We start from the raw sequence: 25428 nt of genomic DNA, 5'->3' as shown, positions 1-25428 counted from the left end.
CCACCCCCGCTGGCCACGGTTCAGGCCCCGGACAGTCGAGTGGCTCGGCCTACAGCTCTGCAGATGGGAAACCAGGATGGGATCCGGCACAGGCCGGCCCCGGACAACTCAGGCCCCCCGAGGGTCCGTCTGGTGGACGTGCCCACGTGCACCCCACGCACCGTCTGTGGGCAGGGCGGTCATGAGCTGGGCGCAGCGCCGTGAGGCGGAATCCCCGGGCTTAAATAAGTGTTTAAAAAACAAAGCACCAAACAGCCTAAAAGATTTTCCCCAAGTTGAGCTGAGGGCCGAAAAGGGCCTTCATTTTCTTCCCCTCCTCACCCGAAATAAAATGCAACGAAAGGGAGCAAAGAACAGGATCCCTAAACTGTGGACACGGCAGCATTGAAGATGCCGGATAAAATAAAAGGGCCTCTGTTTCTCAATGCAGAACCCACCCTCCCGTATGCCAGCCCAGCCCTGCCTGCCGAGGAGTTTGCAGGGAGGAGCGAGGGCGCTTTGGTGTTTTTTCTCTCGGCCATTCCTGGCACCACCAAAAACGGAGACAATCGTAATAACAGTACTAGTCAGGAGACCCCCATGACGAACCGACCCCACTGAGCACGAACGAGTAGGCCGTGCCTATTAAGGCCTCCTGAAACATTCGTCCCAATTACAATCGAGCACGCGGCTACTGTAAAATAACAAACATTCATTTTTATTGTGATTCCCAAAGCCTATAGCTTTGGATCTTAAAAATAAATGGGGCCCGGCTTCTGCATTTTCCCTGCAGGTTTCGGAAAGGCTTACTTCACCGAAGACCGGTTGGGTGGGGGTGGGGGGGGTCGGAAATAGAATTTTGAATTTCGGATAACCAATTAGAGGGAAGGAAACGTAACAGGCACCGAGCACAAGATGGCAGAGCCCTCGGCTCGTCTCCAGCAAAAGAGAAGGGAAGAAGGTGACTTACCCAAGGTGCAGGAGGACGGGGAGCTTGCTCAAAAGCACGGGAGTGGAACGGGTGCCCCCTGGGCCGGCCGGGCACGGTGGCAGGAGGGGGAGGGCGGGCCCCGCCGGCCGGGAGGTGCCAGCCCCGGGTCCGACGGGCCCCCGCGCGTCCTGCTCTCTGGCCACCCTCGTCCGTCGGTCCCTCGGTCCCGGCCGGCGCGGCCTGGGCCTCGGCCACCCCGGCACCCGGAGGCAGGGCCGCCAGGAGCCAAGTGGCGCTGGGGGAGGCTCTGCCGCCAGCCCAGGAGGACGAGGAAAATGCTACTTTTGTCTCCTGCTCTCATCTGGCACCGGCTGCCCGGGGAGGGGGGGCCAGAGGCGGCCGCTGCGGCTCGGCCCCGCCCACCGGGAATTTTTGAAAGATGCTCCTGGGTGCCGGGAGGATGGCAGACGTGGCAGAGGCGGGTGGGCCAGACCCCCGAACCCACCACCAGGCGGGCGGGGGTGGGGGGGGCGGCCGAGCGGGAGAGGGAGGAGGCGGCAGGCGCGGCTGGCCACTCAGCGGCCGGCCGAGGAGGACGGGGGAGCCGGCCCGGCCCGGGCCCGGCCCCGGCGCCAGCCCTCCCCGTGGCCAGGCGGCGCGGCCCTGGGCGCCATGTTGCTCCGGAGGCCGGGCGGCCCGGGCCCGCCGCGGGCACAGAGGCCGCATTGTTCCCGCGCCGGGCCCGAGGGGGAGCAGGCGGCGGCCGGCACCCGGCGTGCTCCCCGGGGGGCCGGGCTCGGGGAGGGGGCCCCCCCCCCCGAGCCCGGCCAGCTCCCCGGGCCCGGCCACGGAGTGAGCCCGTCCCAGTGACGCCCCGGGAGGCCGTGCCACCTCGGCCCGGAGCCCGGGCCCTGAATCGGCCTTGTGTCCGAGCGGCCACCTGACCCCGGGGCCGTGCCACCTCTCCCGGCCTCGGTTTCCCCAGCCACAGGAGGCACGGGGAGGAGGGCTCCTACCACTCAGGGCTGCCGGACGACGGAATGAAAAACGCACACGTAGGGCCGAGCACCGGGCCGGGCAGCCGGCCGCCTTGCCCAGAGGGGCCGCGAGGCCGCCATGAGGTCGGGTCCGGGCACGTCACCACACCCTCTGAGACCATCGCAGACCCCTCGGCCCCACGAAAGCCAATCCTGGCCACCACACGGGGCAAAGGCGAAGCGTGCCCGTGCTCCAGCCCTCAGACCTGGCCAGCGGGCCTGAGGGTTTTTAACGCGGTGCTCTTATTCGGAGATTTATCAGACTCCGCTGGCCTCCGCCGAAGGCGGCCGGGCCACGTCCGCGCGGCCACTCTGTCTGCCCAAGTCTCTCCCTCGGCCCTTTACGTGGCCAGGCACCTGCCGCCCCTGTGCCTGGGGAGCCCCAGGGCTGTCAGGGTGAGATGGGGGCTCCCCAGGCAGGGGGGTACAGCGTGGACTGACCGTGGCCGGGCCTGCCGCCTCGGCTCATGGGCCTGTCGGCAGCGCCTGGGAGTAAGGGGCTGTCTGGACACCTGAGCAACCGGGGACGGGAGCTCAAGCTCGGATCAGGTCGTGCCCAAGAAGGAGGTGGAGGGGCGAGGCGACTGAGCAGAAAGGAAGCAGCCCAGGAGGAGCCCTCTGGTCCTCGGGCTCTGGTCTCACGCACACCGCCACGTGACCAGCTCGACAGCTGATGCCAGAGACAAAGCAGGTAGGATTCTGATGCCACGCGCCTGACCAGGAACGCCGGGGATTCCATTCCAGGAACAGCTTGGCACAGTATCGCCCCGGCCAGAAGTGGCCTCTGCTGCGCCAGCTGCATGCCCAGGAGAGAACGGCCTCCACCCCAAGGCCTGCAGCCAGCGTGGGTCTCAGGACACAACACATCAGTCAGGGTGGCCGGGCAGGTCTGGGTAACGTGACGAACAACCTGCCTGAGATTCGCCGAAGTCTCTGCGGTTCCAAGATAAGGAACACTCGAGCCCCGCACCACCGTTTTATTATAATTTAAAATGTAATTATAACAGGCTGATTTGAATGTAAATATCGCCGTGAAACACATGAAAGGCGAATCAAGATTTAAGAGCCCCAAACCAGCAGGTAAATAGTTCAGCTAAACACTCTTCCTGCCACTGGAGATCCCAGAATGAAGGAAGGGCGTTCCACCGAAAAGCCCAGCCCTGGCCTTAGAAGCCAAAGGCATCAGGGACAACAATCCTGTTTCAATTCGGAAGGAAAATTCTATCCCTCCCTTAAAAAAAAAAAAAAAAGAAAAGAAAAAAAGAAAAAGAAAAAGAAAAGAAAAAAAGGCCGTTTCACTTCGTACATCCCGGGCACACGTTTCCAACCACAACTGCCAATCACTTGACAAATAATAATCCTTGCCTCTCCGGCTCACAGGTCTACTCAGAGAACCCACCTCTCGGCCACGGACGGGGCAGCAGGCCCGGCCGCGTGTTCAAGGGCCCCACTACGGCGGCCACACGGCTTTCTGACCCATCCGGAATCCGATGCAAACAAGCCTGCCATCTGGAATCTCACAGCAAGGACTGTCTCCCAGTCCAGCGTTGACTCCTGAAGCCGCCCCCACCGAGTGAAAGCTTGTATTGGGAGGGTTTTCTGCCTCATGCCATTCCAGTGTTTCCCACTTAGATTTTACCAATCCCACCCACACGGCCTCAGAAGTTGTTTTGGTCACCACCCCCCCCCCCACTCAAAGAGAGATCTCTTCAGAGCATTTTGGGGGGTCAGGGTAAACAGACCACAGCTGAGCGGTCCCAGGATTTAAAAAAATTAAAAAAAAAAAAAAGGGATGCAAAAGCAGTTTTAAAAAACGAAACTTCATTTTTTGAAAGCCAAATATTATCATCTGCCAACAAAGACTCACGGGGGAAGGGGAAGCTTGGCAGGGAGCAGACTCTCATCCCTCACCCGGACTGGGGCCACTCCCTCCCCTGTCCTCACCCGCTTCGAAGGGGCGTCCAGGCCGAGGACCCCCTCAGCTGGCAGGGAGCCCAGGCCGATTATCCCCCGCGGCCTTTCCAACGTCCCCCCAACGCCAGGAAGACGTTCTCATTCCCGGCCCCAGGCGGATCCGTTCCTCCGAGCCCCTAACTCCAGCCTGGGAGCCGGGCCTGGTTTCTCAGGGCGCCTTCCTGGCTGCGTCGAGGCTGGCGATTTAGCAGGAATGGGGCTGGACCCTGTCCACAGAGCAGGAAGAGGGAGATGGCTACTGGATAAGCGTCAGAGGGAAGTTCTGTTCATTTTAGTAATTCAGAAAACGCCCGTCCAGTGCTGACTCCGGGCCGGTTTGTCAGGAGTGACAAACACACCCTCTCCGGCCAGCGAGGGTACGTGAGGGTTAGCGTGCGGCTTACCCGTGGCAGGCCGGACTCCCTGACAGCCTGCGGACCCCTCCGAGTTCATCGGAGAATGGATTCTGGGAGGAGCAAAGGGCCCCAGAAAGTCACAAATATTACCCAAAATCGCCCTCGATGGCTTCCTCCTCCGGGAACGGACCCTTCCTCGAACAGTCCTGATTTTCCTCACTTGCCCTGGACTACCCATCACCTCCAGCAGACAAAGGCCCAGCGGGGTCTAGCCCAAGGGAGGGTCCCTCCAGCCCCCACCATCCAACACCCGGAAACCTGGCCACCTTTCCGGTGCTTGCGAATGTGCCCTCACACCCTTGAGAAAGAGATCACAGGAGGGAAAAATTAAACTTGAGAAAGTTAGCCTCCACTCAACAAAGAAAGCCAGACGTTCCCGCTGAATGTTCCAAGAACCATGGGTCAGGGGGGCTTTCTCTTTTCCCTTTCTATAAATCTCGGTCCCTGACTGGGTTCTGAGGGCCTGTGATACCCAGATACTCGAGCTCTGCCGGCCCAAGCCAACGGGACACTGGTCAGCCCTGGAAATAAGCATTTCGTATAAAAGATCCATTGTCTCTGCCCGAGAACAGTTATTGCCTTTTCTCGGTCCTCAGCCACATAACATCAGGACGCCCAGGCTCCTTTCTTGTTCGGACAACATGTTTTCAGCAAGGCCAATCTTGCTGGGTCTTCCTGAACCATCAGCGAAGAGACAAGATTCTCCTCAGCGAAGTGTTCTGGTGAACGTATGCTTGTATTCGGCCAAAAAGCAATTAGCTCATCAGTGGTGAAACCCTCCCACCAAATCGCCAGCCGCATTGCCAGCAAGATGCTGGCAGCTGCTGTGGCCACTCTGGACCCCCGAGTCGCGACATCCTGCCCTCATTCTTCCCCCAGACCCTGAATAGGTGAGGGGCACACGTCAGACCCTGGGGTCGGCGCCCAAGTGACCTCCTCAAATGCCATTCCCGGGGCGGGGAGGAGGTCCCACCCCTTCCTCTGGGAGCACGTCCCGGGACCTCCAGAGGCCTTGCCCCCCTCTAGTGCCCCCGGTGCATCCTAGCCAGGTCCCCGTGGGAAGGAAAGCCCTATTTGCAAGCTCCTCACAGTCTACCAGATAGGAAATATCAAAGTTCATTTGTACCACTACCTGCGGGGCGGGGGAGTGAACTTGTAGGTGCCCTTTCTAGTGAAACCAAAACCGGACTCCCCGTTCCTTAGAGACTCAAAAATATAATCGTCACTAGCAATAAAAATGGCGATTACCATTTACAACAATCACAATGACAACAGCAGCAGCCATTTATGGCTCCCTGCCACGTGCCAGGAACCGTGCTCTGTGGAATTCACGGTGCCTGGACGCTCCAAACGACCCTCCGAGGTGGGATTTATTACTCTTGCCCTAGGACTTGGGGTACAGGACTCTGGGTACAAGGATATGCCCTGTCCGGGGTCACACAGTGAGCCAGGGGCAAGGACGGGACTGGAGCTGCCCGATGTGAGCCGGGACACCCCCTTTTAATGGGGTGCCTGCAAGAGTATCCTCCCTTCGCCCCAGATGTGCAAGCACACCGTGTAAGCCCAACGAATACCGAGCATGATGGTTTTAAGCTGTTTTCCTGGCTGGCCCGCAAGGGCCTCCCTCCCTTCCCAAACACTGGCTTCCCTGGACATCAGGGAGTGCTTGTTCAGAGAGAGTGCCCGGCAGGGTAGGCAAAGCCCTCCGGACCCTCTCTCAGCCCCAGGGACTGCCTTCCACTCAGGCCTCATCCACACCAGGGCAGAACAGGCCCTGGCCCGACACCCTTCTGAGGACGAGAGCAAGCAAGACTGGGTCACAGACGGCCCCATCAGGTGCAAACCACCCAGAGCCAAAAGTCATCCTGCTGTAAACCTCCCGGCTGTTCCCACTGAGCAAAGCAAACTGCCGTCTGCACCTGTTCAGGTGGTGCGTGGAACCTGGTCACAGCAGAGACCTCCTCGCCACACACTGCCTGTGCTGAGCAGCTGGCCCCCACCAGCACCCCGGAGACCCATCGCCCAGGATCTGGGGCCTCCAGCGGCCAAAGGCTGGGCGTGACACAGCCCCAAGTACAGGCGACAAAACACTACAGGGCTGGCCCCGGCTTAAAACAAAAATGGAAATACCAGGGCCATCCTCCCACTCTCCCACCACAGTCCACGAGTCCCTATGCCCCTGCTTAGCACATTCTTCCTATTAAATCCAGAAGTGACAAAAACCAGACGGGCGCCAGTTCGTTTTTGGAACCTTGACTTTGGTGTGCATGTCCTCAAAAATAAAACGTGCCTGGATGGGCTATCCCAACATGGTAGGAAGCCCCTGGTGGGGGCCCAAGCCTCCACTGAAACTGGGCTGGCTCTGAGAATCAAGGACAAAGGCAAGACAGGACAGCGTTGGTGCTGAGATAGTGCCTCTTCCCGGGGGCGGGGGGGGGGGGGAATGTTTACTATAGACACTCTCAAGCCCATCACATTCCATGAGCCAGGGGCACACGTTGGCGGGGGAGATGGGCCTTGGCAGCTTTGACAAATAGCAAGCCCTCACGAAGTGGCCCTGGGGGTGCCTCCTTGGATGCTCAGCCTTTCCCTGCTCCCATAGGCCCACGGAGAGGGAGCAGCAGACACCCCTTCTTCGGGGGTCTGGTTTAATCCTGGGGTATTCCCTAGGAGCCTCAGCAGGAGGCCACACCTTCCTGCCCATCGTGAGACGCGTTACAGGTCCTCCGTGGACCTGGGGAAAACATCTCCTGCGTTCTGCAGGCGAGGATCCGATGGAACTCGAGCTCTTTCTAATTACTAACCCGGTCACCGCCGACGCCAAGCAGCAGCTCCATTTCTGCGCCCCCATCCCCGAGATCGCTCCTGAAGGGCCCACCCGGGTGTCACGGCTCCTAACTGCCTCTCGTAAAGTCATAAATAAAAATCCAAAACGGAGGAGGTGGGGAGGTGGCTCGGGAGAGGAAGATGGGGGCCCAGCAGAAATGACGGCCGCCGGGTCCGTTCTACGGCACTGAAGCAAACTTCCAGCCTCTGTGCCGGGGTTGGCCAGATCTTACTGAGGCGGTCTCCTCTTTCCTCTGGGCTCTAGGGAACCAGGCAGCCCGGGGAGAGGTTGTCGTGAGGCAGGCCTGGGCTACTCAGGCCTCCATCCACGTTCCCGGAAACACGGCATTCAGGAGCCAGCTTGCAACTCTGGGGTGTTATGGAAACAGGCCCCTACTGCCCATTATTTTGCGGTCAAAGGACCCGGCGAGGTTCTCCAAACCACATCAATAAGATGGGGAGAGCAGAGGGGAAATCACACCTGTGATACGATGGTATTAAAAAGCTGGCTTAATCCGCCCCCCCCCCATGGGTTTCACTTGAACGGGATAGGTATATGAGAATGCAAGTATGCATTTGAAAATCCCAAATGGCCAGAACCAACGAACGAAAATGCAACGAAGACAGTGCTGGCCTGTGGAGACCGCCTTGGCTTCTGAAAGCCAACTTTGAAGAAATTAATTTCAGCGTTACCTTAAAACCCTGTAATTACGGCAAACGCGCATTCCTTCACCCATGTCTCGCTCCCCACAAACTCCCCAGGGCCGCCGGCTGGGCCTGTGTGTGAGCCACCTATAAAGGGGGATTTATTACGAAAAGTTATGAGTTGTTTTTCGTTTTATGCCACCATAAACAAGAGCCTCCACACAAGGGCCTTTCACTTGCTGGGCCCAGCGGCTGCCAACGCTTGACTGAGGGCCCCCTAAATCGGCTCTCCATAAATGCTTGACCAGCAGAAAGAAAGAATAAATGAATGAATGAATGAATGAATGAATGAATAAGTAAATAAATAAGAAGCAACAATTTCCCTGATGTAGGAGGGAATGAAAGATGTCAATTTTTCTAAAAAAGAAAAAAGAAAAAAAAAGCGATCCCAGCGTCCAAATAACGTTTCCAATCGCATCAAACCTAAAAACAGATGCTTTCTCTTTTCCTTCTATTCTGTTTAAGACGCCTGCCAGCACTATTTACTTTATGCGTTCAACAAAATTCTCTCTGGCAAACGGTCCGCACACCTGAGATCAGGAGCTGTATTTCACGAATTCCAAGTTCCTGCATTTTAATGACGGCCCCGCGGAGTTCTTGCCAAGCTGGCCAGGCTTCAGGTTCAAGAGCAACCTCCTCCGTCTGTGGAAGGCCTGCCCTACAGGCTCTTCTTAGAAATCCCTTCATTAATATTTAAATACTCACTAAGTAGCGAAAGTGAGAAATGCACTTACCATCCTCAGGAGTCGCCCGGAACGCGATGGTGACCCCGGGACTCGCAGGTCGACCGCCCTTGCCCGAGGAACGCGCCCGGACGCAGCCAGCGCTGCGCTGTGGTGCCCACACCGCACAGGCCCCGGGCGAGCGACGGGTATGCGTCCTGGGTCCCAAACGCTTCCCTCCTTCACGCGTGCGAACCGCAGAGAGCAGCGCGGTGCCATCTCCCGCAACTCTTCGCAGGGCGGAACGGCTCCGGGACGGAGACGGCCGGGCGAAGCGCACGGCCAGGCCCCACTCTCCCGGTCCCGCACCGCGCCGCTCCTCCTCTGTGACTCCGGCTTGCCCGCACGGAACCACCGGACCTCTCGGGAGGAGCGGCCGGCAGAACCCGGTCTCCGCATCCGAGACTAGCGCCTCGAGGGACCTTTGTCCGGGACGAAAACGAAAGCGCGCCGCGCCGGGGGCGCCCACGCCCTGCCGCGGAGGTCCGGGTCGGCGCGCCCCGCGACTTTCTCCAAGTTCACGTGCTTCCCCGGCGGGCGGGCGGCGCGGGCCCGAACTTGCAGGGCCGGGTCGTCGGGCGCGCTGCGGGTCGCGGGCGGGCTCCGGGCGGCCCGGCGGCGCGGGCCGGGCACAATGGGCGCCGCCGGGCGGGCGCGGGGACAGCGTGGGCCCGGCTGCCGCGCGGCCGCTCGTCTGGCTCGGCCCGGGCGCCGAATGCGGCGGCGGCGGCTTGGCACAGACGCGCCGCGCGCCCGGTGCATGCTAATGGCCGGCGGCCGCGCCATGAATTATTCAGCAGCGGCGCGGAAAGGGCGAGCGCGGCGCGGAGGGCGGCCCGGCCCGCGCGTCCCCCGCCGCTGCGAAGCCGCCGCGGCGACTTCCCAAACTTTCCCCGGTCGGCACCGAGGATGCGGCCCCCGCGGCGCCTCCGTCCCCGCCCGAGCGCGCCGGCCGCGCTTCCCACGTTGCCGCCTATTTTATGTCTTTTGTCTCGGAGTTGGCACCTGTCCCAGAGAGCGCGTTTCCCTGCCCACCCCTTCGCCGCCGGATCGGGGCGGGGGAGGGGGTACAGGGGACCCGGAGAGGAGAAGACGGGGAGGTGGGGGGAAGCAAGGCGCCTACGGGCCCCGCAGCCAGGAAAGACCTCCCGGGGACAGCGGCCGTGCCCGCGCGCCCGGGCGCCTCTGTTCCGCGGGGAGGTCAAGTCTTCGGCTGTGCCCAGAATACCAACGAGGCCTCCACCCCCCCCCCCCTCGCCGCGGCCGTGCCCGCTGCGGGCGAGGACGGACCGCGGCCCCTCCCCGACTCCCCCCTCCGCCGCGCACCCTCCTCCCGGGGCCCGCGCGCGCGGGCGGGGCGGGAGGCGCGAGCAGCGGATTCGCCGCCCGAGCCCCGCGCCTCGCCCCGCAGCCCCGCGTGCGCGCCCCCGCGGGCACGCCGCCCCGGGCGCTCCCCGCCGCGCGCCCCCGGCCCGCGGCCCCGCCCGCCTGCCGGCGCGGCCAGGGGGGCACCGCCGCGAAGACCCATCCGTCTCCGGCTTCGCGCCCCGGGGCCGCGCGGCTGCTGGGGCGGGCAGGCGCGAGCCCTGGCCCCAGCTCGCCCCGCCGCCCTGGCACCGAGGCGGCTGCCGGAACGCGCTCGGCGGCTGCGTTCCGAGGCTCCGGCTGCCATGATTGCGGGCAGCGGGGCGCGCGCGCAGGCTCGGGCCCGACTCGGGGACCCCGGGCGGACCGACGGTCTCTGGCCTGCGCGCAGACCCGTGCGCGCCGCGGAGAGCGGCTAGGGTCGCCGGGCTCGGCACTGCAGGGGCCAGCGTGTGCCACGGAGCTCTAGACGAGGTCCCGGGACAGGGCTCGGGGTCCACGGCGGCGGGCTTCCCCCGGTGCAGGGCGCGCGCCAGGGCGACCCCGCGGCGGCTTTCCGGACGGCGCGGGTCCGGCGGAGGGAGGGGCGCGGTGCCAGGTGGGGGGGGGGGAGGGCGCTGCACGGGATCTGGTGAAGTGGAGAGGGGTAGCGCACTGAGCCCAGAGATGGAGGGGGTGTGCAAGGTGCCTGGCGGAAGGGGGTGCCCTCACGGTGCCGGGAAGGCGTGGGATGGCGGGGCACCGTGCCCAGAGCCGCTGCCCAGCTCCGAGCTCGCTGTCTTCCTTCCCCGCAGAAACAACTTCCTGCTCCCCTGGCCCGGAGCGTAGGAGCTGCGGAGAGAAGTTCTAGGCCGCAGCTTTGCTCTCTCCGAGACCGACGACTACACTGCAACACCCCGGGGCCGCGCGGTTCCCTCCCGCGCCCCCTTCCGGGGGTCGCGACAGGCAGGGCTCCAGGGCCCGGACACTGGTTATAATGCCAAGGAGGCCTCAGCAGCTTGAACCGCCGGCTCCGCGGGGGCGCCTGAGTGGTTTCCCCGCAGAGAGGCCGACCTGGGCCTCCTTCGCTCGGGGACGACACCGGGTCACTATGCTCGGACCCCCTCTCCCTGTCCAGGCATGCCCTCTCTCAGAGCCAGATGGACCTGGCTGTCCCAGGACGCCTGCGACGGGGGCCCGAGGGGAACAAGGTCTCCTGGGCCCCATCCCAATGTCTCTCTGTGCCTGTCTCCCCCCAGCACCCCCCCCCCCCAGCCGGCCTTGGCATTCTAACCAGTGTCCCTTGACGTCACATCTCGCCATTTCTGTCAACCAATTGAAACTTGCTCGTTGTCATAAAAATATATATACTTTTTATGCCATTGGTACATTCAAAAGTTCCTCGTGTGCCCTTGCTTCCCAGGAAACTCCATTCTATATTGGATTGGACTGCCCAGAAAGAGGAAACTGGCCGCTCAGGCAGGGCTGGGCTGGGGCCTGGGTTGCCCACCCACCCACCCACCTTGGAAGCTCTCTAGGCCCCTATGACCTTGGCCTTGAACTGTGGCTGGACACCCACCTGTGAGATACATGGTTTCACCGGGAGGGGAAAAGGTCAGGATATACTAAGGAATCTTCCCCAATTGCTTTCCTGGGTGTTAGGCTCTTACCGTGGCCTCTTTTTAGAGGCAGTTTTTCTTATTTCTCTGAGAAAATTGAGTTTTAGAAAATGGAGTAGAAATGTTTCCCGGTGACTCTTTTCATTGAAATGCTGACCAACTTTCACTTTTCACAGCAGAGCAGAGACAGCCCAAGCCGGGTGACTTCACAGTGGGGTGGGTTTCACTCTTTCCCCGAGGAAGGTCCAGGGTGGCCCTCCCAGCCTCAAGGACCGTGGCGTCCCAAGCTGGGTGCCCAGGAATTCTGTGCTCCTCCTCCCTCAGTAAAGGACACCCTCGTAGCAGCTCCAGGCTTAGGAATGCTGTGTCTGTATTCTAGCACTTCGGCAGAACTGTCTCTCGTCTAGCACCCGTCCTTTATAATCTTCTTCCCTGTTACAGCTCCCAGCCCCGACTAGGCCTGTGGGGTGAGAGAGCACGTCCTACAAACTGAGTATGTGCAAGGCAGTCCCAAAGAGCCACCCGGAACCCTCTATCACCTCCCCCCGCTGCTGCGGCCACACCGAGGAAGGACCCAAGCACCACTTGCCATGATACACGCCCCCCAGCCCCCCATCTCTACTGCATGGTTCAACGGCTTTAAAAAAAAAAAAAAAACCCATCAGACATTCTGTGGCTTAGCAACTTTGGGGACTCCAGAACAACAATACTTTTCGAGACTGGCCGAATGCAGAGATCTAAACACACTAAGTCTCGGGCCCTTTTCATACCAAACCTTGTTTTTCCAAAATAATGAGCAAGCTCGGTAAGTACTGAACGGGGATTTTGAAAATAAATATATGGTTACTATTTTCACATAAAACCGTTCCCCAAGTGCTAACTCTAGAGATGTGTATATCTCTGTGATAACGTTCTCACACACACACACACACACACACACACACAAACACACACTGCACTCCAACAACTGCACTCTAATCTATTGATAATCACTTTCCTAAACACTATAAATATTATAACTAATGTGATACATGTTTTGTGATTCCGTTGGTGGATTAAAACGTTGAATTTAAAAAGCCACAGAGAAAAAGAGATTATCTTACATTATGCTACTTACAACTTTTGTTCCTTTGGCACAAATACAAATTTGACAACGGTATCATTACGGAAGGCAGTGACTGAATGCCAGCATATTAACTTTGTAATTTTCACCTGAAATCATTGTATAATCACACCCGAGTTGCTAACCTTTTTATTAGCTGATTTTTTTTTCTTGCTCTCACACACATTAATAAGTGAATTTGATGCTGTTTTCCGCCCCCTCCTAATTTTTATTTGGTAAAACAAGAAATCGGGTGAGTCAGAACCATATTTGAGAACACGCACTTTTTTTTTTTTAATCCTCTCTATACTTGGCAAGGATTTACATATAATTTGGTTACAAATTCAGAAATCAAATTCTGCTTTATTCAAGGAAAATAATAGCTTTCAGGTAATTCCACTGGCTACTATTCAGGTTGGTTTTTTAAAGCCTTTTCCCAACTTGCTATCATATTACGTTATTCAGAGCAAATAATATTAACAAGTGTGCTCAAATTCTCAAAACAGAAACCTGGAACATTTACTCTGTTGGTGAGTGTGATTATGATGGACAGGCTTCCTGGAGAAAGAACTTGGTCTGGGTCTGTGAGCCACGCCGTGCCTCAGGTCAGATGTTGAAAAAAATAAGTCATAGGAAGGCTCTCGATATACCAGGATGTTTATAGTATCGGCCTTATACAGTTATTTTTTCCTGATTTCTCCCAAGATCTGCCTAATGGGAATGCAGCTGGCGACTTCCTGCTCTGCCTCCGAGCCCGTGTCCCCGGCCCAGCGTCCGGCCTCAGAACAGCCCAGAAGGCCGCGGGCACTCCAGTTTACTGTCCCTTTTCCCTACGCGGCGACTTCTAATAGTTCAAAAAAAAATTCGGTGTACAAGACATTCCAAGGACTTAGTAAACAGATGCGTTTAATCTCATTAAAAGCAAGCAGGATGCGTGTGAGTGAGAACTTACGTTTTCGCTTGGGTTTTGAACAGTCAACTTCGCACACTCGAGAAGAACCATGCTTTCAAAGCTGCCCAATCAGCTTGAGATTGTGAGAGCGCGGCGGCTCCTGGGTTAGATACCCCTTCTTTAGTCATCCCAGACAATGTGCCCTTTTGAGGAGCTGCTAAGAAGCTTTGGGTGCTGTGTATAAAGGCAAAGCAGGCTTATGATTTTTTTTTCTTTTCTGTTTTCTGTTCTGTTCTCTTTCTTTTTTCTTTTTTTCTTTTTTTGGTTGTTTGTTTCGTTTCGTTTCGTTCGTTTGCTTTTGTCTCAAAGTAGTTTGCCGGTTGGGGATTCCGTTTCGCTCTGCCTGTTTTGTGGTTGCGTGGACCCCTACTTTTGCACACAAACCCGCCGGCATCAATTTGCCTTGGGAAAGCCCTTGGTTTTATTCCTACGGAGACAGCCGAGGAAGAGGAGAGGGGAGAAAGAAGCCTGCTGGTGTAGGTGCAGGTAAAGCAAGTAAAAGATAATTGAGTTAGGCTCTCGGGCCGGGGAAGGAATGTGAGCAAGCATCCACACAGAAAGGATTCCTTCCTTCCAAGCATCATGAGCCATTTTCAAACTCTTTGGCTTTAGTTCCCCCCATTTCATGTTAAACTTGGCATTCGTTCACTAGCAACCGAAATAAAACTCTGGCCACAGGACAAGCATGTTTGAGAAACAAAGCAGGGGGCAAAACTCCACATTAGCAGCCCTCTCCCCCACCAAACACCGAGCATGCTGGTAGACCATTCCAGAAGGCTGCAATAAATACGTGCTCGATTGCGCACACACACGTAGTGAATATACCGTATATAATACACACAGGCTGGTAACCACAATTCCCCCTTACAGAGAGGGCACCTGGGTGGCTCAGTCGGTTAAGCGTCTGACTCTTGATTTCGGCTCAGGTCATGATCTCCAACGGTTCGTAAGATCGAGACCTGTATCGGCCTTCAGCGCAGAGCCTGCTTGGGCTTCTCTCTCGTTCCCTCTCTCTCTGCCCCTCCACTGCTCTCTCTCTCTCTCTCCCTCAAAATACATAAATAAACATTAAAAAAAATTTCTCCTGGCAGATGAAACATTACAATTCATCTTTTTCACTCTGAAGTAGTCAGAGTGACTACTTTGAATAAGTCAGGAAAAATGAATTCAGGATGACAGGCCAGTACTGGTTACACGCATATACACCAAATGGTAAAGCTAGGTTCTCGGCATTATATAAGGAATTAGAAAAAGCACAGAACAGACTAAAGTCTTTAAAAATCAAAATTAACTCTCAATGAGACGTGGGTTCTGAATTTAGTCGCTCAATTCTGCAATTCCTAAAATGGAATCATCATCAATTGGGAAATTAACATTTTCCTGAAGAATTTAGGATGCCACGTGTAGCAAATTTGTGTTAGCAATTAAAGATGGATTGGAATTTGTAATTTAACAGTTGCCAGTAGACAAAGTTACCTACTCGCCCCAAAATGAAAAGACATCAGAAAATCTGAAAAGAACTTCTCTCCCCAAATAGCCGAAGAATGCCTTCGTTTCTCAGTTGAAAGCCTTGATTTATTTGAAATGTTTTTGCACCTTATCGATCCTTTATCCGGAGCCTGAAACAGTCACTGACTATTTCCATGACTATATATTCTTTTTGAACCACATCTAAGCAGATTTGAGCTATTAAAAATTTAAAGCAATGTTAAACTAAAAACTGTCAAATGTTTTTGTGGGTTTTTTTTTTTTAATTTTCTAAAATAATGCTGAAAGTCAGTTGAGTTTTTTTCTCCCCCAGCCCCAGCTGAAATGAAAACTTTAGGACCATTTCTTAGCCATACAGTTCCTCAGTGAGCTAGGTAAATTATAAGCCCTTAGAATAAAGAAAAAGGAAAGAAAGGAAATAAATCCTGAGTTAGAACTCAAAAGGTTCATTGTTAAGTTGCAAAGGACAGCAGGCATGTTTTTTAAAACGAAGATTTCACAGGTCCGTTCTCTAAAATATTGTTGCAACAGAACCCAAGCAAGCTACCTACAAAGTGATCACGTACAGAATGAGGGGTTTTTGAGGTGACAATTTCAAGTTGCTGGAAATTTGACCACAGTGGTCTTGTCAAAATACTCCCATTTTATTTTCTTAAAATCTGATTTCACACAACACGGGCGAGTAATTTGCTTTATATAGAAGGACAGACTTTTTTTTTTTTTTACTGTGTCTAAATATCGTAGCTTTTAGATGTGGTTAACACAAAGACAAAGTTAAGGCTGGATTTTTCACAGATGCCCTTTCTACGAAAAGTAATGTTTTAGCTAAATTTATCACTGCAAGACAAGATCATATTTAATGACTGCAAAGAAAAATACTGAAGAAGGAAAAAAAAAAAAAAGGCCGACGCTTTGGTCCTGTTTTGTTTCTGGCTATTTCTAGAGCAACTTTTGGTGTAACTCCTAATATTAAAAGGACATGAACTTCATTTTTCTTAAAGGAAAGAAAGTAGTAATGTAGGCAATCAGGTAAGGGTGGGATTAGTCTTGAAAATAAGAGTCCATGTAATTTTCACATGAGGAACATATATTGTAAGAATTTCTTTCAAAATAAAGAGAGGCGCACACAGGCTTGGTTCCCCACGATGCTCCCAGGCAGTGTTTTTTTTTAACCACCATCAAAGGCTCGCGCCTTTGCTAATTTCTTTCCATTGACCAGTTTTTCGACTCTGCCTTCTAAATATGCTGCGGGATCCTGCTTCCAAAGTGGCCCCTTCTGCGTCTTCTTGTCTAGAAGGAATGACTGCCGCCTCCTGCCCGCACGCTGACAGCCCCGAAACTGGCATTCTACCCTCACACGTAGAATGCCGGAAACTTCTAGGAGGGCTCCAAAGCTCGCCGGGAAACTTCTCTCGCCGGGGAAAAAAAAAAAAAAACTTCGCAACGCACACCTGGATCTACAGATTCGGAAAAACGAACCAGCTGTGGCCGAAAACCAAAACACTCAACCACCCGAACACGGTCTGCAAGAAACACAGAGCCCTTTGACACCATGCAAAGGCTTGTAAATAAAATCGCTCCAAGGCAGACAGGCTGAATGAGACTCTTAAGACAGTCAGTTGGTGCCTCGAAATTTAAAATTAGAACATTAAATGTTAACAACACGAGGATATCCTGGGATACATGTGTGTGCGCATGTGCACGCACTTGCCTGTGTGTGTGTGTGTGTGTGTGTGTGTGTGTGTGTGTATACATGTGTGTGTATGTATATAGGAAGAAGAGTTTTGCTGCCCTACGGCTTGGAGCTGATCTGAGGTCCAGCAGGGGCGCCCCTAAACCAGGCAAAGGGCAGGCCCTACCCGAATTCTCTTGGGGGTCACTTCCCTTTTTATGACACGCGTGCAAACACCCAAAGCCAGCGAAAACACAACCTGCTGTAGACGACAAGGACCGATCTCACATACAGACAGTCTCTCCTTGGAATAAAAAAATCGTGATTTGTGGATGGCAAACCACGCTGACCTCATTCTTTGTCACCAGGACAAACGCGGCAAGGCCAGTGTTGGGGGCCAGCGTCGACGTGTGCTCTCTGCACCGGCAGCTCCGGGAGCCACGTGAGCTGGGTTCTTCAGGGAGAAGCGGGCTGGGCCAGGGGTTTGGGCCCCGCAGACCCTTACCCTAACCAGGCCAGGCGTGGCCGCAGACAAGAGTCTGGGCTCGGACTCCGGGATAAACATCCAAGGTTCTCAGGCGTATGTGCCAGAAGGAAGAGGGTCTCTGGAACCGTCACATCCAACCCCCCAAATTGGGGGCCATCTTGGCGTCAGGTCCAGAGGCCTTGAGGGGACAAGGATGTTCTTTATCTTGCCCAATTTCTCCCCAGGCTTGGCCCGCATCCTTCTTACAGCTAAGGCAGCGGGTTTCGATACAGCTCAAGTCACCAAAAACACCCAGAGCATTCGGTCTGTGCCGGGTACCGCAGGGTCCCCGGGAGTTTCGATCATACAACAGCAGCCTATAGTACAGGGGTTTTCCTAAGGTAATAAGGACAGCATCTCAAGTACCTACAGCAAGTGCTTCATAATTTACAGCGTTCTCACCCACCTCAGGCTCATGGGATCCTCACGACCCAAGAGGAAGACAGAATAAGAATGATCACGCCTCCCTAAAGGCCAGGGAAACTGAGGCCCAAGTGGACGGAACAGTGACTTGGCCTAATACCGCACAGACCCGGGACCAACACACGCCACTTTGTTATTTTGGCTTTCTTTCTTTCTCTCTCTCTTTTTTTAAAAACATCACCACCCACCGCTTCCTACTCATACACACATAGGCTTATTTTATAGGTAAGAACCGTTCCCAGGAAAAACAGAGCCCCATTGAAATCTGCGTCCCAGACCTGCCTTAAGCGGGCCAGCTTTGGCGATCCCCCACCCCTGCGGCCAGATTCGGTCATCTAAGGCGTCCACCCTTCCCAGCCAGGTGCATCCTGATCTCGCCCTCAAATCTGGGCTGGGATGCGTCTACCTCCGGTGTAAAATCACAGCCACAAGCTCGCGGCTGGGCCGGCCAGAGTCCTCGTGACAAAGCAGCCTCGCCAGAGCCGGGGGGTTGCAATGCCCTCTGTCCACCACCCCTTCTGCCGGGGCGTGCGCAGCACCCCGAGAGCAGGGTCTCCCCAGCCAAGCAGCCAGGGTGGGTGGCTCTGAGCCCCACCTGAGCCTTCTCCCGCCTTCAGCCCTCTGTGAACCTGGCAGCCCACTGAAAGTCGTTTCAATATAAATGGCCAAGCAGGTGACCAGGACGGCCGGCGGGGGGGGGGGGGGGGGGGGGGGAAGCTCCAAGTCTCACACTGGCAAGGACCACTGACGACTGGCTGCCTGCAGAGAGCCTCTCTGGGGCAGTTCTCTCCTGGAGCAGTGGCCGGAGGGGGGGCCTGGGCCCACACATCAGCATTCTGCAGGGGCACATGTAGGCTGACCTGATGGTGTTACGGCGCCTCGGAAAAGAGAAAGGACAGGTAGTTGCTGCGGCAATGGGGGACCGACAAAGAGGAAGGGACGTAGAAAGACAGACCTGGGCTCTTCAGGAAACAGTCCTGGGGAAGGTGAGGGCGGCACGGCATGCCTCCAGAGGGTTTCCCTTTGCAGCTGAGATCTGAGCCACACACAGAAATGTACTGAAGCACCCGCCTCCCCACCAGCTCGCTCACATGCGGGACCCCCCACCTGGGCTCCAGCCTCACGACCGCAAGCCACAACTCCGAATCTTCCCGAAGCCAAACTCCAAGCTCGAATATTCCACCCCCAAACCTGACAAGCTCAGAAACAAACCTAACATTTAAAAGGGCCTCCAGAACAAAGCCAGGTGAATGCAGCTATGAAATAAATGAGGAGGGCGGTGTGAGGGCCTGGCCTGACCTGACCGAGAACTAGAAGACACCCTGATGTTCCTCTCCAAACGCAAAGCCTTCTAAGACTCCTTTCTCCTGTTTCCTTTCTGCACCTTAATTACAAGAGAAAGTGCTTTAAAAAAAAAAAAAGATTAAGAAAAATCTCAAAAAAAAAAAAAAAGTTGCAAGGAGCTAAGTCTCCAAAGCTTTGGGGGATAAAAATTATAACCTTGTCCTGAATGTGAGGGAAAAACAAAGCACACAGAGGCCATGGAATGATCGAGGCCTGACCTTAGCATCCACTTTCTTCCTAATACCTCTGTGACCCCAGTCTTACCTAGAACTACCCCCAGACTCCGGCAAGGTGGTGAAGCCTGGTGGGCAAAGGGTCTAAAGGTTCCAGCTTGCCCTCACTGGGACTCAGAATTCTGCTTCGCGGATCGCCTTTTCTTTCCCATCTGCCTGATTCCCAGCAGAAATAAAGAGCAGAGAAAGAAAAGACAAGTCACAGTAAGCCTCTCCTCTCCTGTCCGCACGTCCGCGGTACCTAAAGGGCGCTGCATGGAGGTGGCTTCTGTTGGGGTCCCGGGGCCCTTCTCCCAGGGGGACAGGCACCCACGTCGCTGCGGTGGCGGTCTAGGGTCTGCCCGCGGACCCGGCGCATCGGCCGCCCGCGGCTAGTCTCCTGCAGCGGGTCGGGGCTGGGTAGGGGGACACGACTGCGTCCGCACCTGCTCCGGCGGCGAGGAGGCCTGCGAGCGCCTCCTCCTGGCAGCCCCCGGGCTCGCGACACAGGGAGGCGGGCGGGGTCGGCGCGGGGCCGGGTCTGCAGCGGGTCTGGGGCCTGGGGTCTACACCCCTAGGAGAGCGGAGGCTGAGGTCCCAGCCTGCGGCCGGGTCGACCTGGGCCGGGGATCGGGCCCTGAGCGGGGCAGGGCGCGCGGGCCGGGGTCCGAACCGAGGTCTGGAGTCTGCGTGGGGCAGAGATCGGGATCCGAGCAGGGGTCCCGGGTCCGAGTCCGAGTCCGAGTCCTGAGCCCTGAGCCCTGCCGGGGTCCGGGGGCGGGGGTCTCAGTCTGCGTCCGGGTGCGGGTCCGAGTTCCAAGGCGAGCCGGGGCCGCGGGTCCGGGTCCGCGCGGGGGGTGCGAGGTCTGGGGTCGGGGTCCGGGTCGGGGTCCGGGTCCAGGCCCTAGCAGACGCCGGGGTCTGGGGTCCGCGGCGGCGGCCTTGGCGGTGGCACGCGCCCCAATTAGCCGCGGCGGGCGGTGGGTTGGCCCCATTGAGGGCGAACAAAGGGCGCGACCCCGGGGTCAGGGAGTCGCGGGCCGGGCGGCCGCCGCTTTGTTCGCCCGCCCTGTTTACTTTGCCGAAGGAAAAGCGCACAATATATTGACTAAAGCGGATTAGAGGGTCGCGCCCCGGAGGCCGGCGGGACCTCCCAGCCGGGCCTACCGCGTGCAGACCCCCTTCCCGGCGGCGCCCCGGGTCGCCGCCGGCCTGGCCTGCGCCCCAGCCCGCGGAGACAGCCGGGGAAACTGAGGCCGCGCCAGCCAGGCCCTGACGGGGGGCCGGGGGGAGCAGGAGCGCGGGCGGAGGGCCGGCCGGGGGGCCTGGAGGGGGACTCTGCGGACGGCCCGCGGGTCCCCGGTGGGTCCCCGCGGGTCTCGGCTCACCTGCGCCCCGTGGCGGGCCGCGCAGGGTCACTCGGGCCTTTTGAGCCGGTGGGGGGTGGGGGGTGGGAGGCACTGCGTTCCTTCCCGGACCCCTGCGTTTTAAAGATTCTCGCCTGCCCAACGCGGCTGCTCCTGGGAATTCATTTTACAGGGAAGAAAAATGACACTTGCTCGAAGGCTAAGGTATTTTAGATGGAAACGTGGACGGACTTTTGCGCCGCATCACAAAATCCTGCAGCGTTGCGGTTAAAAAAGATAATTCCCGCCTCGTGTCTTGACGCAAGAGATGCTCCCGTGCATCTCCAGCTGTGAGTCAGCAGGTGACTTATAAGGCCACAGGAGAATATTTTGAGATATGGAAGTCCTGCAAAGTGCAGCTGGGAGGGGGTGGGGGGGGTAGGGGGGTGGAAGAACGTTATTTTGTTTCTTTTTTCAAAGAAGGCGAGCAAACATAAATAAACCACTAAGATTTCCACCCAAAGTCCACAGTTTATGATCTGACGTTATGAATCCAAGATCTCTGTGCTCCTCCAGATAAGAACTTGAAGAATCTTTTAAATGGCCCTTAAACACCCAGCGGCAGCAGCAGAATGCAGAAGTCCCAGATGGAGCGCAGGGTCTAACTATGGGTGGCTGCTCATCCAAAAAAGCATCCAAGAAGAACAAGAATGCCTTTTTTCCCTTCTTAATGCTATGACTAAGGGCACAAAAATATTTCTCCTTAAGTTCACGAAAAATCTTAACTGAGATGTTTATGCCCTGGTTGTGCGAGTTTGGTTACCGGGCCCGTGGAGTGTTTGATTAATAAGCTATCAAGGTGTAGGTCTTTTATAAGAAACGAATAATACTTACATACATATTTGTTGGTCTAACGAATATTTCTGCTACGTGCCATCTATCCACAACCACTGGAGGAAAATTTGCCGTTTGTCTCTGTTTCGACTCACACGCCTTTAAAAATTATTTTTTTTCTGCTCATAAAAATACCACGTGTTTCGAGAAGGGACAGCAAAGTCCGAAGTCTGAGTAATTTAAAGATAGAAATTTAAGAGAGACATCATGTAAGTAGTAAGCCTAAAATATCAATAATTCAAGTATAAAGCACATGAAGAAAGGAGGATTCACCTCTGTGCTACTATCCAGAAATAATAGTCTATTATATTCCCTTCCCAACAGTAAACATGTGCGTACAATTACATAATTTACATATATATTTACTGCTTGTGAAATGTTGTATCCATTGTCGTCCCCAAGTCCTCCCCATGCGGCTGCAAACTCTTTGTCAACAGCATTTTAACAGGGACACACTATTGCATTATTGTGTTACGTGATAATTCACCCCACGGGTCCCTGTTATTCCAAATTTTAGTTCTTGCTAATATTTCTCTGCTGTAACTCACACTACCCCCGATGGCCTTGCCTGTGCAGGCTGTCTGCAATGTGGGTTACTAATAAATCTCTAATGGTCTGATCTTAGGGGATTGAAAAACTACATTATTCTAAGGGAGGGTTAGACTCCATCTATCCTATCAGAAATGAACTTGGAGGGGCGCCTGGGTGGCTCAGTCGGTTGAGTGTCCGACTTCGGCTCAGGTCATGATCTCAGCTCGTGAGTTCGAGCCCCGCGTCGGGCTCTGTGCCGACAGCTCGGAGCCTGGAGCCTGCTTCGGATTCTGTGTTTCCCTCTCTCTCTGCCCCTAACCCCCTCGCATTCTGTCTCTGTCTCTCTCAAAAATAAAAATAAACATTAAAAAAAATTTTTTTTAAAAAGAAACGAAGTTGGAAATTCTAGAATGCCCTCCAGATCACAGTTGCTCCAGAAAGCAATTTGGTTGGGAATCAGTCTGTCCCCCTCCAGAGGCCCGACGGATCTGCGAGACCAGCCGAGGCACGTACCTGATTCCAACACGGTGTTTGCGAATTGTGCCCTCGCGCTGCAGGCTGGCCTATTTCTGCCCTACCAAGCCACTCGGCATGAACCCCCAGCCTCGCGGTGGGTTTAAGTCAGGACCGTAAAGCTGAACACCTTGGAAACATTATCTCAACAGTTCTGACGAAACTTCGCGTGTCTAAGAAGTAATTTGGCTCACGCAGCTCTCTTTGCCAAGAATCCGGACCTCAGGCCCACTTTTCACCCCCTCCACCAAGCTGCCAGGTGCCTGCTGCCCTGCCGCCCCCTTGCCCTGTCCTGCCCGGAGGAGAAGGCTCGGGCCTCGCAAGGGGCTGTGTTTCGTGCCACTCTCCCCTTTCCTCCAACGCCCTGAGTCAGCCGGGGCTCTGCCATGGGGCCGCAGTGGCGGTTTGTCTGGCCTGCCCTGACATGGTTCGCGGAGCACGGGGGGAAGAAGGCTGGGTGCCATGGAGCCCGAGGTCCTCTCCAGAACACCAGGGCCTGGCGGGGCCTGCCTGAAGGAGGCAGCTTGGGGGCGAGGAAGGAGCTGGCCCTGAAGGACGAGAATATAGAGGGCAGGAGGGCCCAGCACCGAAGTCGTGGGGTTAATCCAAGCCTGGAAGGAAATCCTGGAAACATGAGCAGGGCTTTGGTGGAGTCCGGGATGAACAAGTTTTCCCTTACACGCGTTTTTCCGTACTATCCGAATTTTCTCCGATGAGCGTCAATTGCTTTCATCCGCAGAAAAGGATCATGTTACTGATCAGATGACGCTCATTGTAAGTCAGGTAGACAGACTTCATTGGAAGAATGGAGTGAATGACTGCTAAGTATTTACGAGCGTAACGTAAACAGTTAAGAGTCGGATGTTGCCGGACAAGTTACTACGATGATAATGGCCACGCACGTGCTTCCAGCGCTTCACCCTTTGGAAAAACACTCGCAAATAGAAAATGAAACCGGGCAGCAGCTTGGCCGGGCGGATACTGGCTCTGCCGTGGGAGTATTTCTGCAACAGCCCTTGACACGGGGCGCGGGTGGACACTGCGCTTCCCGTTTTAAATCGGGGGAGCAGGCTCGGAGAAGCGAAGAGCCCCAGGCCTGGAGCTGAGGCTTGGAGTCTCCCAAGGTGTCCACAGCGGCTTCCACACCTGGGCTGGGCACCTTCCTGCAGGCGAGCCGTTTTCCCCGGGGATCGACTGTATTTCCCGTTAGTCCATTTTTTTTTTTTTTTCCTCCATTTCTGGAGGTGGTCCAGGGCAGAACTGCAATCAGGGAAGATTTTGTCGGGTTTGTTTTAAAAGAATGGTATTTGCAGAGGGTCTGTTTATCATTTGAGAGATGCGGGGAGCGCCGAGAAGTGGCCGGCCCAGGTGTGCGGTGCTCATCCAGGCGAGGACTGTCTTTTGCACAAGGATGAGTAGGAGCCCAGGGCCACGCGCCCCCGGGGAAGGATCTCGACTCCCGGACGCGTCTGTGACTCCTCTGGGGCTGGAGTCCACCCCACAAGCACTCATGAGGCTGGGTGGGAACACGCCTTTTTCCTTATGTTATTTTGTAAAAGTGAGCCACTTTCAGCCCCTTGACAACAATGGGTGGGAACGAATGAACAAATCAAACGGATTTGATCTGAAGTATCTCTCTTTCGCAGTGAATTAAAAGACGAACCAGCATGCCGTTTTCTACTCTAAAAGGCAAGTGCTAAATTTGGATTTTTGAGAAAATTAAAAAAAAAAAAAAATCGTACTCCAGCTTGAAAATCCAATGGCTCTCCGAATGCAAGGAAGATATACCACTCTTTGTGCTAAAATCATCTGAAGGGGTTTAAAATAAATCAGAACAAAATGATGTGAGCCGAACATATGTCTTGCATCACTTCGAAAGGCAGTCGTGGGACGGGCTACGGCACGTGGACCCTGTGCCGTCCGGACAGCGGACTGGGCCCGGGATTGGCACGCGGTGATTGTTAACACCGAGATGTCAACCTCTTGTGGGCCAAGCACACCTAGGCCGTTCACATTCCACAGACGCCTTCGGTTTCGGACAGGGATTAAATTCTTGTGAAAAGTAATTATGCCATGTAAGCAACAGGTAAGATAAATGCATCGGAGACACTTCTTTCCTCCAAGGAAGCCGTCTGGCGCTTGGAATTTTTAAGCGGGGAGTAGATGGGCACATTTTCAAAAGACCCTTTCTTTTCCTTCTCCTCACCCAGGGCACAGCAAACCATCCCTGCCTTCTAAAATGAAAACACATGCCACTTTACTTTAGCAAAGAAAACCCAGGGTGCAGAATTTCTGCACAGATAATTTTTAATTAAAAAGAGACACAGAGAGAGAGAGAGAGACTGCTAACTGCATTTTATACCTTTTGCAGGGCAGTTACCTTCCCCACATGTTAATAATTTAACTGTCAAATCACAACAAACAGCTAATTCCATCCCGGGGTCGCCAGGATCGCAAGCTAGCAGGGAGATTTTAGTTGTCAGTGCTAAGGACCAAATGCTAGCCGAAGTCCCGCTTTCCAAGTGTCCCCAGACAGGGCTGGGACATGACTAATTTATTTTATCTTATCCATCATCTCTGCACAGGATTAAAATATTTATATCAGTCTGTTCGCCTTGAAATGTGCTGTGCGGGCACACGCTTCGGGGCCACTCCTTAATTCTTCACAGTTTTGGCTTTTCATTGTTTCCGGCAACGCACAGCCCCTCGCACAAGGCACCCTCTCAAACGCTGACGGGATCTCGAAGTAGGGAGCCAGCACGCACGGCTATCCAACTCACGCAAAAACCACACAAACACGGCAGAACCACAGCGTCGGAGCTCTTCCGATGCCCCTCTCCCAAGAGATGCCAATGAAACCGTGCAGGGCCTGAGCTCTCCTACCAGAAGGAGC

The 25428-nt window shown here is 55.4% G+C and overlaps 1 protein-coding gene and 1 long non-coding RNA gene across 2 annotated transcripts in view; one reads left to right on the top strand and one right to left on the bottom strand.

Moving 5' to 3' along the window:
* Window positions 1–10241, bottom strand: part of LOC122473693 (collagen alpha-1(I) chain-like) — a 39261-nt gene extending 29020 nt beyond the window's left edge. The window contains exons 1-2 of the mRNA XM_043564308.1: window positions 9969–10241; window positions 8582–9332 (exon numbers count right to left, since the gene is read on the bottom strand). Coding sequence (XP_043420243.1) covers window positions 8582–9332; window positions 9969–10241 — 1024 coding nt within the window. The remainder of the gene's footprint in view (window positions 1–8581; window positions 9333–9968) is intronic.
* A 175-nt stretch (window positions 10242–10416) lies between these two features.
* Window positions 10417–15318, top strand: LOC122472910. The gene is made up of 2 exons (XR_006294550.1): window positions 10417–11527; window positions 11974–15318. It is a non-coding gene; the product is annotated as an uncharacterized LOC122472910 (long non-coding RNA).
* Window positions 15319–25428: the final 10110 nt, after the last annotated feature.

Source organism: Prionailurus bengalensis, chromosome B4 (assembly GCF_016509475.1).
Source record: "Prionailurus bengalensis isolate Pbe53 chromosome B4, Fcat_Pben_1.1_paternal_pri, whole genome shotgun sequence".
Lineage (NCBI taxonomy): Eukaryota > Metazoa > Chordata > Mammalia > Carnivora > Felidae > Prionailurus > Prionailurus bengalensis.
Note: the sequence above shows the minus strand (reverse complement) of the source record. Positions and strands in the feature narration are given on the sequence as shown.